The sequence below is a fragment of the Pyxicephalus adspersus genome, chromosome 3 (genome assembly GCF_032062135.1).
Source record: "Pyxicephalus adspersus chromosome 3, UCB_Pads_2.0, whole genome shotgun sequence".
Taxonomy (NCBI): Eukaryota; Metazoa; Chordata; class Amphibia; order Anura; family Pyxicephalidae; genus Pyxicephalus; species Pyxicephalus adspersus.
In genome coordinates, this window is record NC_092860.1 from 152606508 (window position 1) to 152623708 (window position 17201).

Genomic DNA, 17201 nt, shown 5'->3' on the forward strand with positions numbered 1-17201 from the left:
AAAAAACAACAAATCCACTCAGTATAAATATACTTTCCTTGTGCACTGTGTAAAAAAGTAAGTGTATCCAATTTATGAAACAAAAAATATATATACCCCGTATGACAAAAACAAAATGACGGCATCTTATGTGGCGGGCTGTAATTTCATGGTGATTGTATATAATTTTAAATATAGTAATAATAGTAATATTCATCAATCTCCTTCTGAAGAAGTGGACCAGCTCCACGAAACGCGTCGAGGATATAGCATGTGCTTGATTTGCATGTTTGCATACTGTTATGGTTTTATGAAAAAAACACTATTTTTAAAAATAATTTCTACACATTATAGTGCAATATTTGTTACAATTCAATGAAAAGTGATATATATATATATATATATATATATATATATATATATATATATATATATATATATATATATATATATATATATATATATATATATATTATTGCCTCAAAAGTCCAATTCTTTAAGGAGAAATAAACTTTTTGTAAATATCAGTTAGAATTATATTATATGAAAAATGCAATCCAAATAGCATATACAAATATTTATTGTTGCTTTATATATTTGAACATTTAACAAGATAAGAGATCAATAACAAGGCATGAAGACAATATGTGCCATATCTTTAAATACTCTTAAACATATATAAATATATACAAACATTTTTGGGGTGTAGTAAATCAAGCTGTTTGGAATATTGCACAAATAATATAAAATAAAATAAGAAAAATCCTTGTTAAGAATATGCTTGTTAAAACATTTGTTGAATTAATTATTTTTTATTAACAAAGAATCTCTAGTGTTGAAGTTAGGATTAAGGAGCAAAATATAACACTTAGGAAAGAACATGCAGCCTAATATTCCAGCACTGGAGGTCAATATGGCAAATACCTCCACAGCCACCAAGTATTTCCCTCTGGTGCTCAGATAAGCCGGGATCATGGCAATCCACACACTGCAGAACACAAGCATGCTGAAGGTGATGTACTTGGCCTCATTAAAACTGTCCGGTAATGTCCTCACCATGAAAGCCAGAACAAAACTCACAGCTGCCAGAAATCCCATATAACCCAACACAGAGTAGAACCCGATAACTGACCCTTCATTACACTGAATGATGATCTTCCCGGGATAGGAGTCTATGTCATACTCTTGGTAGGGAGGAGACACTGACAGCCAAATAACACAGATCAGAACTTGGACAGAGGAACTGAATAAGACAACAGAATTAGAAATCTTCTCTCCCACCCACTTCCTCCATACACTGCCGGGTTTTATGGCTTTGAAAGCAATGCAGACTGTGATAGTCTTGGCCAGAACAGAGGAGACAGCGATGGAGAAGAAAATCCCAAATAGTACTTGTCTTAGAACGCAGGTTATATCCACAGGACGACCAAGGAACAAGAAGACACATAGGAAGCTCAGCAAGATGGAGGTCAGGAGGATGAAGCTCACAGTCCGGTTATTGGCTTTTACAACTGGGGTGTCCCAAAATACAACAAACAACACTAAGATGATGACAGTTATAAGAGAACATATAAGAGAAACAACAGAGACTGCTAGACCAATACCATCCTCCATATATGACAGATACTCCAGTGTCCTAGGGATACATTTTACCTTCTTGTCATCAGGCCATTCTTCATCTGGACATCTTTGGCAGTTTTTACTGTCTAAAATAAGTGCAGAAATGTAAAAATAGAGATGTCAAAGCCCTGGTTATTTCACATCAATATTCAAGAATTGCATCAAAAAGATTTATTCATGTAATAGTGTCATCTAACAAGATTTGGCCAACATCTGTTCTTCATAACCTTTCCTTCTCAAACTCTTTTGTCATCTAGTGAGTGTAATCTGATTGTCAACCCACTTCTCTTATATATACAAGTAGTCCCAGATTTAAGGACATCCGGCAAATAGACGACTCCTAGATAAGAACTGGGCTTCCCTGTTCATTTGTGAATTCTTAGGCTCCATAAAGCTTTTCTTTTTGCTTTTTTTGTGATTAACTCACAGTGAGTGAGGATTGTATACAGTAACTGACACCAGGCTGCCTAATAATATGTTGAGACAAACATCTGACCTAATTGCATTTATTAAAAAAATGTACCTGTTCCAAGCTACATACAAACTTAACTTAGGGACAAACCTACAGTCCCTATCTCGTATGTAACCTGGGGACTACATATATATATATATATATATATATATATATATTGGGAAACCAAGGCAGGATTGGAGGAGGAAAGGAGATATATTTGCCCAATATAATAAATGAAGAAACACTGAGGGTGGGGATATAACATAGAGCCAGGAGCTCAGTCAGTAGCTTGGCTTGGAAAGACACAGACAGGGGTCTGTGTGAGAGTTCAGCTCTGTTTGGAGACACAGACAAGGGTCTGTGTGAGTTCAGCTCTGTTTGGAGACACAAACAGGTGGACTGTGTGAGAGAGCTCTGTTTGGAGACACAGACGGGTGGACTGTGTGAGTGAGCTCTGCTGGAGACACAGACAGTCGGTCTGTGAGGGAGCTTAGCTGAGAGACTCAGAAAGTCGGTCTGGGTGAGTGAGCTCAAAAGTGAGTAGAAGGTTGCTGCAAGCTTGGTTTTGAGCTGACAGGGAGAAGCCCTCCAGCTGATAGACAGGGATGTCTTAATGTATAGTAAGTGCCGGACAGGCAAGGTTTTCTTTTGCTGTTTTTGTTATTTTATCTGCAACCTTTAATAAACCTGGCTGCAATCCAGCTTAAGGCTGATACCTTGGTGTGTGATCTGAGTTGGATGAACCAGACAAGTGTCCTTTGACCCCAGCAAAGGCGATCCTTAACATAACCCCTCACAATATATATATATATATATATATATATATATATATGACTCTGAAACGCCCATACTGTTGCCCATAAGTGTTGTCCTCCTTGCCACCCTTAACATCACCAGACTAGCCAGAAAACCCTGTAGATATACAGTATATTTTTATTTTTAATTAAGTTTCCCTTTCACAAGAATCAAACAAGACTGGCCTAAAATAACCTCCATGCCCACCTGTAATGTCAGTCAATACTTTGCATGTATTGTATTTGTATCCTATATGGTTGGTTAATGTGTTTCAAATTCCTACCTGTAATGTTGGACATTTCTCCCTCAGAACATGGGACACAGTCGTAGCAGCAAACAAGGGATCCACTTCTTGAAGCTTTTCTGTATCCAGGCTGACACCTTTCATTGCACCGAGATTCTGGAAACTGTTAAAAAATAATTACACTAGTAAACTGTTTTTTTTTATTTACAGAGTGTATATATATATATATATATATATATATATATATATACTTAAAATTTGTTTTAAGATCAACTGTGGGCAGCATGATTGGCTCAGTGGCTAGCATTCTTGCCTTTGCACCTTTGCAAGGAAAGTTTGCAGGTTCTCCCTGAGCTTGTGTGGGTCTATTCCAGGGCCTCCTGTTTCCTTCTACATTCCAAAAACATGCAGTTAGGTTAATTGGCTTCCCCTCAAAATTGGCCTTAGACTGTGTTAATGACATACAGTATGATTATGGTAGGCACATTAGATTGCGAGACCATTTGAGGGACCATTAGTAATATGACACTAAACTTTATAAAGCACAGAGTAATATACTGATAAATACAAGTAATTTTTTATAATAATAACAATATTATTATTAAAGATGCCAACATTGGTCAGTCTCAGAGAATGATTGGTATATGCCATTATTAATCAACAAAACGGCAATGGGGGTGTGAAAGTGCTTTGCTTGTAGAAAATTATGTAAAGGTTGGGTATATATTATTAAGTTTTGTGGAAACTTGTCTACCTATCTCCAAGTCTTTTTCAAGCCTTTCTGAAGCTTGTTACCTGACCATCAGTGAAAAAGAGGGTTGAAAACAAGAGGTGTGCATGAAACCACTGGTAAATAGCACAGATAAAATCTAACTATAGAGCCATTTATCTAACCATAATTCCAGAGCTGCTGCTTTAGACCAGATACATCCTAAATATAGCGCCATTTATCTCATTTTACATCCAGACTCCTCCATTCCTTTTGTCCAACGGTGTAAACCGGTTTAGTAAAAAATGGTACTCAAAGCCCAATAATGTAAATGTATTTCAAGTATTCTGTTATCTAATAAGGCTTGCAAAAGTTTACGAGACCTCTACAAAATGTACCACAAAGTCCCTAAGTGGCACGAACTCAAACCGTTTCTGTAACACAGTTCAGATTCATGCTTCTAGTTGTTATGGCTATAACGCTCTTCACTGAGAAAAGCCAGTGCTTGTGAGACCTTCTGGTGTGAATTTTTAACAAGGAGTCCTAAGCTTTATATAACATAAGATCACAATTTATGTTAGCCCATATTGGAATGGGGTGACAATATTGTCATCTCATTGTAAGGCTTTAGCTAACTATCGCTACCACTACTATAATAGGAAGAACTGGATAATATAAAAGTTTTTGACAAACCCCAACACTCCTGTATGCCAGATTGTTGGTATTTGACTGAAATATTATATATAGTAGATACATTTCTCTTCATTTACAGAGTTTGCCAAAGCTATGAAAAAAGAATAGAAATTTTAGTAACCTTGACAAATGGTAATCAGCAAATGTATCAGAAAGTGTTCTCAGATATTCTGCCACAGAATCTGGCATGGAAGTAAACCTTCTTTTCAACTAACATTATTTAAACAGCATTTTTTGCAATATGGGATCTTCAGCCAAGACATTCTTATAGTTATATAGAACAATTGCATTATACTGTAATACTAAATCAATAAAAAAACAAATGTAGGCTACTTTTATGCTTTTGTTTCTTAACCTTTATCTAGCAATGGATTTTATTTATCTGCAATAGATTTTCAGGGCTGCATTAATTCTTGAAGCCCTGGGAATCCTCCTATTTGCGATCCCCAGCATTAGAGGTTTATTAACCTCTAGTGCCCGGGGATCGCAGTGGAACTGCAGATGAACTCTCAATGAAGTTTCTCCATTGAGAGTTCATCTGCAGTTCAGTTCCCACGGTCACCGAGTACAGCCCGGAGAAACTCCATTGAGAGTTCGCTTGCAGTCAAAGCTGATTGGAGGCACTCGCATGACTGGAAAGTTCCCACGGTTCCCACAAGTTCACTTATCCCTAGTGAAGACTGCAGCGTTATATTGGGGGACTGGCGTGTGGTAAGTACTGGTGTGGACCAGGGCCTTACAAAACCAAGGTAAATAACATACAAGTCATGTCTCATGTAAAACACATTATAACAAAGAGATAAAGGTTAGGAAAAGAAAGCAAAAAAAAAAAGAAAAGAGTCAGAAAAGAAAAAGTAGCTCAACATTTGTTAAAATTGATGCAGCCTGCGCTGCATATATTGATCAGCTCAGCTAGCTATCTTTTTTTTTTTTTTTTTATTTGATCTCGTTTGGCGAATTTCCACCGGCCAATCTTGCTAACAATTTTGGTAAGCAAGAACAGCCAAATTCGCAGCGAGATCAAGTTTTAAAAACTCCCTAGTCTTCACCTGTGGTTGAGTCCCCCAGCACACGGTTGCCTCCAGGACTTAATTGGCAAGGGATGGCAACTGGGGATGGGCTGGCAGAGGACCAGGGGCCCATAGATTGTGAGTTATAAGTTCTACAAGCAAATCCACAGTATTAAGCCATATTAAGACATATTAAGTCATACATGAGTGATCAGTCCACCAAATGAGGTACAGTAGGAAGGGAGTAGGCACAAGCAGAGTCCGGGTCAACAGACACAAGTTTGGTCTAGGCTGCGTACAAACGATAGGTCAGAAACAGGCAAGGTTGGCAACAGTAAATAACATGAATTTCACTCCAGTACAGATTAGCCCAGCTAAATGCTACAACAGGGACAGATTAGTGGGAGCAGAGAGGCATTAAAGCCCCAGCATCAAATGGCAGTGCAGGACTGAAATCAGGAACTAGTCTGCTCATTAATCTCAGCACAATCCCCTTCAGCTGCACAGTCTCAGGGCAGGGGATGCAGAGGCACCATTCACATTCAAAGGGAAACCGGGGATGCACAGGAAGCAGAGCAGAGGTCTGACAGCTATTTGCCTGATCTTCACTGCTGCTGCAAGCAATACCAATAATGAGAATATGCAGGGCGTGTTGTCCTGGGGCAGCCATGGATGTTTATGCTAAATATTTGTTCAGATGACTCACTATTCTATGAACCTGATAATGCAGTGATGTTTAAGCTGCAAAATGTGTAGACATTCATCTTATATTACTTGGAATGTGCTTACAACCATACTTTGATACAATTGTTGTTATACTGTTCTCCATGTATGGGGCATTGTGCTGCTTGTTTGCATTTTAATTTTGTACCTAAAATTGGAAAACATTTCTGATATTTTATTCTATTTTAATATCTGTATTTCTCACAGTCACAGTGTGATAGTGTTTGCAGTGATATTTTGCAATATTTATGGTTTTCAATGAATGTCCTGGTAAGGAGAGTCTGCACCAACAGTATAGAAACAATCAAAACAGAATTTTACCTTACCAGTTTTCCATATCACTTCTTTCCTATTTAAATCGACTTTTATCTCTTTTTTGGCAGATTGAGATTCTACAGTTCCAACAATTTTACCTAAAGGGATTGGTTCATCATTTGTGTTTTCAAAAAATACCCAGTTACGTAATATTTTGGTAGGTTTAAATGTAATATTATCCTCCTTGGTAGATTGAATTATAAATTTTACATATTTTGTTAACTAGAAAAAAACATAAAAAACATAAATGTATCTTTTAAATATTAAAATCATACATATAGCAATATAAAGCATTACATCATTTGAATTGCTCTCTGTTCAGCAATAAAACACAAGAGTTTAAATGTTAAATTGTGAATAGTTTATTAACAAATATATATATATATATATATATATATATATATATATATATTATATTTTACCAATCCACAACATAAGTACCCCATTGTGCACCAGAAGTGATATGTGGCCACTGAGCTTCATGTCAAAAGTGATGTTATTACTGGACAGAGGAACCCTTGGAATTATTCTTATCTTATTTTCTGCTTTGCAATATACGTTTGTTTGGACTTTTGGAAATAGGGGTACTTTCTAAAATGTTTCTTCACTGTCCCTACATCTGTACTTTATTTCACTGTCCCCACATTGTGTTCTGCCTGTCCTCTCATACTTCTTGTGTTTCGTATGATTTACCATTCTAGTAGCTTTAGGTAGTCACTATAAAGTCTGGTATGTTAGGTTTTGTTTTTTTACAATTATTTATTTATTTTTTTAAATCTTTTTTGTCCAGCTTTAGCACACATCTAATATCAGTAGTGGAGGTTCTGCTGGTGGAAGTAGTGGTGGTGCAAAACAGCAGGTACTTTGTAAGCAGGTAAGCAAAATTTGTTGAAAAATTTTGGTAACTTTTAGCAAGGGACAAAACAATATTGATGTTGCTCTGGGCAAGAAATGGGAGCTGGGTTAAAGTGAAAAGGGGGACAGCCATAAAGATAATGAGGTATGTACTATGCTATATCACCCATATAAAAGAAATGGAAGGCAAATTATTTATCAGAAAATATCCTAGGGTATATGATGATTTTATGTAACTACGTCTTAATGTGTATGATAGGAATTTTGGATATGTTACCCACATGGTGCATTACACATTGGATTATGTTTTTGACATTCTCAGTGTTCCTGTAATAAACATCCTGATGAAACAGGTTTAAATACTGCAAAATGTACCAATGAGAAATAGCCCCTACCTTTTGTGCTTGAAAGATTTTTAGCCCCCCCCCCCCCTCTTTTTGATTGTTTGCTACCTACCAGCACTGGTATATAATATATGTGGGGTGCTTCTCCTGTTTAGTATGTTTTGAATTACTATATTCTTTACTTAGTTACATTGTATCATTTTATCTAATGTGAATGAGTTGAATTTTTTTTTTATGATTGTTGAATAGACCTTATTTATGCCACCATAAAACGTCCCACTTGATATGTGGGAATAAAAATACTCTCATTCTTAGTTTTTGTACTTTAATTTTTATGGGACTGACATTGTGAGCCTCTGTTAGAATTATATACTTCTTTGTTAATAGTTTTCAAATACATTTCTCTAATTTTCTGATTTCCAGTAAGAGAAGCCTGATGGTGCTCAAGACCTATCCATTAGAAAAATTTATATCTGCTATTAAATTTCAGAAATAAATATTTTACTTATTTTTTATTTTTTACCTTCTCTTTATAATTCAATGTTTTAGGATTGTTTACATTTTTAATGGAAGATTCATGCACTGATTTTATAGCTAGAGCCAGGACAAGGAGTGAAAATCTAACATTATAATATGTTGTATAATTTAAGTTAATTAACTTTGATGTAATTTGATGATTTTCCCAGTTGCATCGTTCGAGGGACAAGTCATATACCCACTGCAATGTATACAACCTGTTCTTGTTAGGAATATCACAAAGAAAGTAGAAATACATAATATCCTGAAGTATTTGATCATCTGGGCTATTGTTTAAATTTATTGTTTTTAAAAAATTCCCCAAACCCGGTATATGATGTTCTACTGGTGAAATCATTAAACTGCAATTTATTACTTGCAGAAATTTTGAACCTAAATAAGCACCATATAACCACGAGTCATCAATAATTAATGTGATATTCTGAAGCATGACATCCAAATCTTGCATAGAAGCATAATGTAATACAAACTTTCCGAGGACAATTATGACCCTAGCTGTACATTTCTGAATAGTCTCTAGGTTTTTAAGATTCGTTATTTTATCAGAGGTGAGTTTAATAACAAAATCAATGCAGATTTCATGTGCTTCAAACTCTTTTTGGAGGTCCAGAAGGAGTAAATCTTTACTGTCATCATATGGCATAATGACTCCAACCCAGTTCCACCCAAAGTGAACCAAAAAAGATGTAACAGATTTATAAAATGTCCACTTTTGGTCACCAATTGAAACAATTTTATGTAAAAAATTCTCTGGAATCTGATCCTGATCATCATAGAAGACCTAAAGAATATGTAAAAGACACAGTTTACAGAGCAATTGTAGTCAAGAGAGCATTTGTGATGTGCCAATGTTGGCTAGGTCACACTGTGGCTCTCCTAAACATAAAACATACAACATGACTTATTGTAAGGAAAATCTATTCATGGTTTTTCAAAGAAAAATTTTAAAAGGATAAAACACAACTCGCACACAATTATAGTGGATACTAAAAGTGTACACTACTTGTTAAAAATGCCATAAAAGAAGAAACCACAATAAATAGTTTCAAAACGTCCCCCCCCCCTTTAATTTGACCTGTAACCTGTATAATTCAATTGTAAAACAAACAAAGCTGTTGGGAAAAAATGTAAAAAACAAAAAAGTATGATAAGCTTGTTGCATAAATGTGCACACTAAACTAATACTTTAAACTTCTGATTTAATTACAGCACTCAGTCTTCTTGGGTTAGAGTATCTCAGCATGGTATGTGCTGACTTGGCAATATTCGCCCACTCTTGCTTGCAAAAGCTCCAAATCTGTCAGATTGTGACTGGATCTCTTGTTAATAGCCCTTTTCAGGTTTACCCACAGATTTTCTGTTGGCTTTAGATCGGGGCTTTGGTTGTTTCTAGAACTTTCATTTTTTTTTGTTGAAGCCATTATTTTGTTGGGGAACATGTGCCAAATATGGTTAATCTACTCATAAATAATAGCTAACAATGTGTAGATGTTCTTTACAGGAGAACTGAGCTCTGCCAAGATAATTATTTACCTTCCCCCACTTTCTAATGATAGCCCATTCAATGTAATCTAAGTTAACCTTCTAAAAGAAGTTTTTGTTAATTTAATGTGCTTTCCAGATTCCTATTTCTTAAGTATTGAAGATTCTCCCTCATTGGATGGGTACGGCCTATACTCTCCTGCATTCTCTTCAAAGAGGGTACCACTGGTTGGCTGCCAAAAGAAGGGTCCACAACACACAAACAGTAATGTGAACACCTCTAGCAGAACCCAAAATGAGTAAAAAGTGGAAGAAGAAAAAAAATGGATGCTGGAGTATCATATGACCCTGGTTTTAGGTAAATAAAAACAAGGCTAAGGATTTTTTTTTTGTTTGTTTTTTTGGTTTATTCCAGTAGTATGTTAAAGAGAGGTAATAGGGTGGTTGTGGGGGTATTATTATTCCAATACCAGGTTTTTAGCGGTGGTGTAGATGATAGACATGCATTAGATCTATATAAAAACTTTTAGTTTAAACGTGCTTATATTACACATTGATATCATTGCACAGAATTCTCTCCTTGATGTATCGTCCTATAAAGAATTATTAATTTCACCTACCTGTGGGTATCCATATACACTAAGTATTTCTGTCATTGCAACATTGTTTCCAACAAATCCAACTACTTCACCATATTCTAAGCAGGAATAGTTAGGAGTCTCCACTTTGTTTCCAGACAGTGTATGTAGAATATTATGTACAGAATGTATCAGATCTCCGCACGAATCGTGTAGATGGTAACCCAGAGTTATATTGGGAAGAATTTGCATATCATTGTTAATCTCATGAATCGTAAAGATAAATGCTAAGAGTTCAGCATATTTTCTTATATTTGGTCTGGAAATGCAATCAAAATGTATATTTCAAATATATTATCCACAAAGAAAAAAACTTTTCAGGAGAGATAAATACACTAAAATTGAGTAAACTAAAGACTGAACCAAAAGTTTTTTAAGGAAAAACAGGAAACTCGAGTCTTGCAACAGGAAACTTTACCAGTTCTTGACCACTTTTATAACTGTCTATCCTGCAAATCACATCCAAACTGGAATGGATCCGGTCAAGAAGTGAAAACATTTGCCAACAAATAGCACAAGATTTTTATTAAATCCATTCCAGGTTTGTTAAGTTACCTATGATAGTCTATCTTCCCCAGTCTTTAATAAATCAGGCCCATGGCATGATATGAAAAGTCTAAACTTTTAGTAACCAGCTGCATTGTGCCTATAGAAAAAATAACATTGTAACCCTAAGATATCAATGTGTAAAAATGTACTTTAAAAAAAAAATATGCAGTCAGCATATCTGAGGACTGGTAAACTGTAATATTTTTTTGGATTTTTTGGAACAAGTGATATTTCTATCCAGGGTGACACATAAATATTATGTAGGCTGAAATAAAGCTGGTCATATCCATAGAAGTATATTATACTATGACAAGTTATTATAATGGTGATTTAGGCAAGCTACAGTTTTGTTTTTTTAAATGTTATGCAGACATATTTCAATATAAACTGATACCTATATACATATATACATACACATTTGTGCATTGGAATTGATATTTTTCATATGAATTAAAATTCTTAAATCATAACAAACATTTAAAAGAGTAAAGTCACAGGGTTTACTACATTCGTGATAGATTACAACTGTCAGATTGTACTCTAGAAAAACACAACAATTTATATTTGAGGCAATGATTGGCAGATTTCATTTAAAGCATGTGTAACATTTCCATATTGTGTTTTGATTTTTTTTTTAATTAAAAATTGCATAGACAATATAAAAAAATTATTAAAATTGAACATGGAAATTCACATTCCGTTGATTCAACAAAAATTAAATATATATAAATACCAGAAAGCCTCTACAGTGGTTCCTGAATCCTGAAAAATATACTGAAGCTGGTTGTGTTTTGAATCAAAAATTGTGTGTTTATCCCCGGAATATTTGAAAGAAATTTAAGGAGTTATTTCATTTTCAACTTACATCATACATATGAACCTTTGTCTATAGAAAGTGATATATGTAGGAGTCTCCCGAATTTGCCAATTCACAGAGAACAATCCTCCAATAATGACATCTCCTTCCTGATAATATTCATAAAGAAATGGAGGTTTTGAAGAAGTGAGTCTGCAAGATGGAGATGTTTTTAAACTTTTCCCACAAGATGATGCACACAGCAAGATCAGGAAGAATACAATATAATATGCATAAGAAATGGTACTCATCACAGAACAATGCATAACACAGACGAGGATTCCTCTTCCAAGTCAGTGCCAGCAGAGCTTTCAGACTCAGGTTTATAAAGCTAAGCACTGCACGTCACAGAGATAATTCCAGAACTCCAACAATTATGTGATTTCTTCTTTTTTTCACTAAGTTGTTATTCATATTTAAAAAAGACTTGCTTTATTTATTTTGTTCCTTATTATGACTTTCACTTACAAAACAATATCTTGGACATTTCTTTGTGCATTTTCTCCATTAACTCTCATTGTATTCATTTTTTTTTATATTAAAAAACAAATAAATCTACAAAGACACACAAGAGAAAGGTTAGAAACACTGGTATTTATGGGCAGGAGATTATCCACTGGCATGTAAAGTGTGTATTGTTTTTTTTTCCATCTCTACAAGGGATGAAGTTTGGGTATCCCCAATTCCATGGGCTAGAGGTGAACTCTGTAGGTTTGAGTTTTCTGGTCCAGGTAAGTGCACTTTGATAACTTCACCAATGAGAAACATAAACCAATGTATGCTTCTGTCACATTCATCAATAAAAATATACCAGAGTGGAAACACCTAATTTCTCCAATAAAACATAAGGCACACCAATGTGGTTACCCAAATAGTTACACTTACACTGTTAGAACAATAGACATATATTGGTCTGGAGTAGGTGTTGTGTCAGTGCCGTAATGTTATACATACAGGAAAAACAAATAGGTAAGTATTACATCAAAACTTTAAAGACAACCTAAATAAGGCACTTTAACTTTTTCAAATAAATTGTTGCAAAAAAAATAACATTTAAAGAGTTTAGTCAATCACATTAGGATCCAAATTTACAAAACAAAAACTGTACATCATGCCATCAATCTTTTTCATCTATGATGAGAGTCTATACCTCAATACACTGTATTGAGGGTCTAATTGGAGAGATCTGTACTGGGGGAATCTGTGTTGGTAGGTTTGCATGGTGGGGGGGGGGGGGGGGGGGGGGTAGTGTGGGTCTGGGGAGTGAAAATGTATGTAGGTCTGTACGAGGGGGGAAAAATCAGTTCACAAATGTACTTTCATTCCAAAGGACTCTGGCTCAAATTGACTATGGGTTTTCCATTCTGCACACACTCAGTAATTCTCTCTAATTTTCTGCAACTCGTGGTATTCTCTATCAGTTTTCTAATTATAAGATATAAGATATATAAGATAGGGGAGGTTCATTTTTGATCTTTCTAATCATTTGTGTTACATCTGCTTGGAACCCCAAATATAATAATTTTTGGTCTGTTGGTCTACTGGCCTATGAGATAATACTATTATCCCAGGTTCTGCAGGTTAGAGGAGACTTATTTCCTTTGTTCTCCCCCTTCCTCTCCTTCCTTTCCAACAAGAGCTGAAAAAGCAGAAGAGCTGTGTGATGACACACAACAGTTATTCAAATCAGAGGAAATATAAGAAACAAATGTTGAAGAGGAGGGCATGAATAGTGACACATTTATTCGCTTTCTGGGTTCTAAAGCTGTTTCTGCTGGTGGCAGTAGTGATGGAGGAAGTGCTGATGGTGGTGTTGATTGTTGTAATAGTGGTGGTGGTGGTCATCAGGGGGTAGTGGCATTGGTCGTAGTAGTGGTGATAGCAGGGCTGATTCTAGACTTCTTGATGTTGAGGCAACCATTTAGAAGGCATCCCATCCCTTCCCAAGAAAAAAAGCAGTAACTCCCAGTAGGGAACCCCAGTACTGACCTTGAGATTCCACCCCCAGTACAGACCCTGCCAGTACAGACCCTCTATTTTCAGACCACCAGTACTGGCCCGGTCTGTAGTAAAGTGCAGACTAACCCATAATAGCCACCCCCAGTGCCAGTCTTCCAGGAATAGTACACACCCACAGGCAGCCCTCGCACAAACCGTCAAAGTACAGACTCCCCAGTACAGACCTATAACCCCCTTATGTGCATACCTCCCAATACAACCCCCCCCTAACAGAGCTTTCCAGTGTAGACTCTCAATACGAACTCCCCCTGTCTAGACTCCCTTTCAACATGCAGACCTCTCAATAATAAACTCTGTACAGACCTTCAAATAGGGACCTCCAGTACAGAAATCACAGCAGAATCCCCAGGGCTGACCCACAGTTCACTTACCTTTGCCATTTCCACAGCCTGTCCTCTTCCTCCTCCATCTTCTGTTTCTTCATCTTGCAATCATCAGTCCTCCATTAGAGAACGTTGGGCTAGGAAACAGAATTATGTTACCAGCCTTCCTATGTCATGTCTGTCGAATGCTCTCCTGACAAAGCTACTTCTTTGGTAGATCAATTGTATGCTTACAGAGCATATTCAGCCCCGTTGGAAGGTAACAAGCCACATGTACTCAGTTTGGTAGTAAAAAAATTCCAAAATACCACCCTGGTTTGCAGGATGTCAGTGCCATGGCAAAAAAAAGGGTTGCTGCCACAGATAATCCTACACTGCCAAAAATGCTCTTGCAGCCCTTGCAGAGACAGAATGGTTTCCCATTTCATAAAATGATCTGTGACATTCCCACCTGCTGAAATTCAACATAATATTCCTCTCCTACGGTGTGCTACTCCACCCACATCTTAGATTATAAGCTCTTGGGGACAGGGTCCTCTCCTATGTCATTGTCTGTATCTGTGTGTCATTTGTATCCCCTAATTAATATACAGTGCTGAGCAATGTGTCGGCACTATATAAATACTGTTTATTTTTATTATTATTAATTTTCAATTAAAAATGAAAAAAGTTTTTGCCTTTGCTAAATTAGCAGTATTAAATGGTACCAAACCTACAAAGATCTTTGAAGTCACTTCCTGAGGAACCTTATCAGGTAGACATAACAGTCCTAAAGAAACTGAAGTTGTAAACTAATGTGAAATTGAAAAAAATAAATCAAAAGATGTATTTGGCCCCATGAGGATAATAGATTCTTTGCGTCTCTGATGCTGTATTCATATCTAGCTGAGACAATGCATGCCCTATCTTACCTTATACCTCACACTGCATTGTCCTATGATTTACTAGTGTTCAGAACAATTTTGTCATGAATGTGAGATGTGTCAATTGTATAATCCTGTAAAAACCCTATGAAGCAATTCACACAAAGCTTTGTTCTCCTTTCATAGGTTACAAATTGATTTTTTAACTACCAAAATGTAAGCATTGTTCTGGTTTGTGAAGAGATGTTCTCTGTATACAGGTTTGGCCAGGTATCAGTTCTACTGCTTAAATCACAGCCAAAAACCCTTGCAATAAATTGTCTGCAGATATGTCTGTTGGAATCAGTAGAATCAGAATCAGACCCTACCATTTTTGTGAATAGAGTACTGGGCAGGCAGCAGCAGCAACAGCAGGAGGAGGAGGCGGTGGGCCCTGAGACGAAGCGTGGAGCGCATTGGTAACTGACATCTAGAGCTGGGTGTAGTGCATCGTCAAAGCCACCCTGAAGTGTGTAATACAAATATAGTGAATAGAGTACTGACAGGCAGCAGCAGCATCAGGAGAAGGGGGTGGGCCCTGAGACGGAACGTGGAACGCATTGGTAACGGACATCTAGAGCTGGGTTTAGTGCATCGTCAATGCCAACCCTAAGTGTGTAATGCAAATATTGGAAATTTGTGATTAAACGTAGAAGGGCTAGACGAAGATGTTTTGTGCACCAGCACTGTTGCTGTGGTCTGTGGTGACAGAAGCGGTAGGAAGGTAGAAGATATTGATAGTTTGCATCATTAAGTGAATGACATGTATGCCAACCCTCAATCTTACAATACTTAGGTGAAAATTTAGGCAAACGCAATGGTACTTGTCAGTGTGGCAGTAATGTGGGTTTTCATCTGCTGTTTGTTAGCCTCCCCTAAGCAGCAGAAATGTAAAGTAAATTGCTAGCTGGCACAATGGGAGGCATGACACTGACAAGAAATGCCACCCCTGGACGTTGCAATAACTAGAGGAAAAATTCAACCAAGGCAAAATATTTGCACATGTGCTTCCTATATTTCCAGGTTTATTTTATTTATTTAATATTTGGACACATCAAGATCCTAATGCATGTAGATTGCATTGTTACATTTATTTATTATTTTTTTTATTTTTTTAAATAATTATTCATTTTAATGTGGTTTTTCAATCTGTACTGCAATTTATAGGCCCAAAAGTCACAAGCTTCATTATTTAATATATATCTCTTACACCCTCAGCATACAATGCTATGCTAGGTTGCATAATGCATTATGCAACCAGTTATGCAATATGCAAATAATAAAATAATATTACTTGTTTTATTTTTATTATTGGTACTATTAATTTTTTTTATATATTTCCTATTATTTTATTATTCATCTAAACCAAATAGGTTGGTGAATAGTTAAAGTAAAAGACACAGAATACCACTTGTAGGATAACAGTTTGTATTGGAAAGCAGATGGTGTACAGTAAATTCAGTGTAAATATTTGCACATGTGCTTCCTATATTTCCAGGTTTATTTTATTTATTTAATATTTGGACACATCAAGATCCTAATGCATGTAGATTGCATTGTAACATTTATTTATTATTTTTTTATTTTTTTAAATAATTATTCATTTTAATGTGGCTTTTCAATCTGTACTGCAATTTATAGGCCCAAAAGTCACAAGCTTCATTATTTAATATATATCTCTTACACCCACAGCATACAATGCTATGCTAGGTTGCATAATGCATTATGCAACCAGTTATGCAATATGCAAATAATAAAATAATATTATTTGTTTTATTTTTATTATTGGTACTATTAATTTATTTATATATTTCCTATTATTTTATTATTCATCTAAACCAAATAGGTTGGTGAATAGTTAAAGTAAAAGACACTGAATACCACTTGTAGGATAACAGTTTGTATTGGAAAGCAGATGGTGTACAGTAAATTCAGTGTCTGTTCCCTGTGGGAATCTAGCAGAAACTTTTATCCAATATACTATCACGCTTGTTCTTCAGTGACTCCGTTGTTTCTTTTGTTCTAATATGATCAGAGCCGTTCCACCACTATAATCATGTGCTGGGCTTGTGTGCCTCTAGTGACTCGCACAGCTCAGGTGTCTGTAATCCTGGGAGGAATGCACAGGGAAAGTTTATCATCCAAATATGAAAA

General features: G+C 36.0%; 1 protein-coding gene across 1 annotated transcript; it reads right to left on the reverse strand.

Annotated features, from left to right (window-relative positions):
- Positions 1-780: 780 nt before the first annotated feature.
- On the reverse strand, positions 781-14246 carry LOC140327535 (vomeronasal type-2 receptor 26-like). Its single transcript, XM_072406925.1, has 4 exons — positions 14194-14246; positions 5544-5656; positions 3132-3248; positions 781-1685 (listed from the first exon to the last, which is right to left on the reverse strand). Exons 1-4 carry the CDS (start codon positions 14244-14246, stop codon positions 781-783), a joined length of 1188 nt encoding a protein of 395 aa, XP_072263026.1.
- Between the last annotated feature and the right edge of the window lie 2955 nt (positions 14247-17201).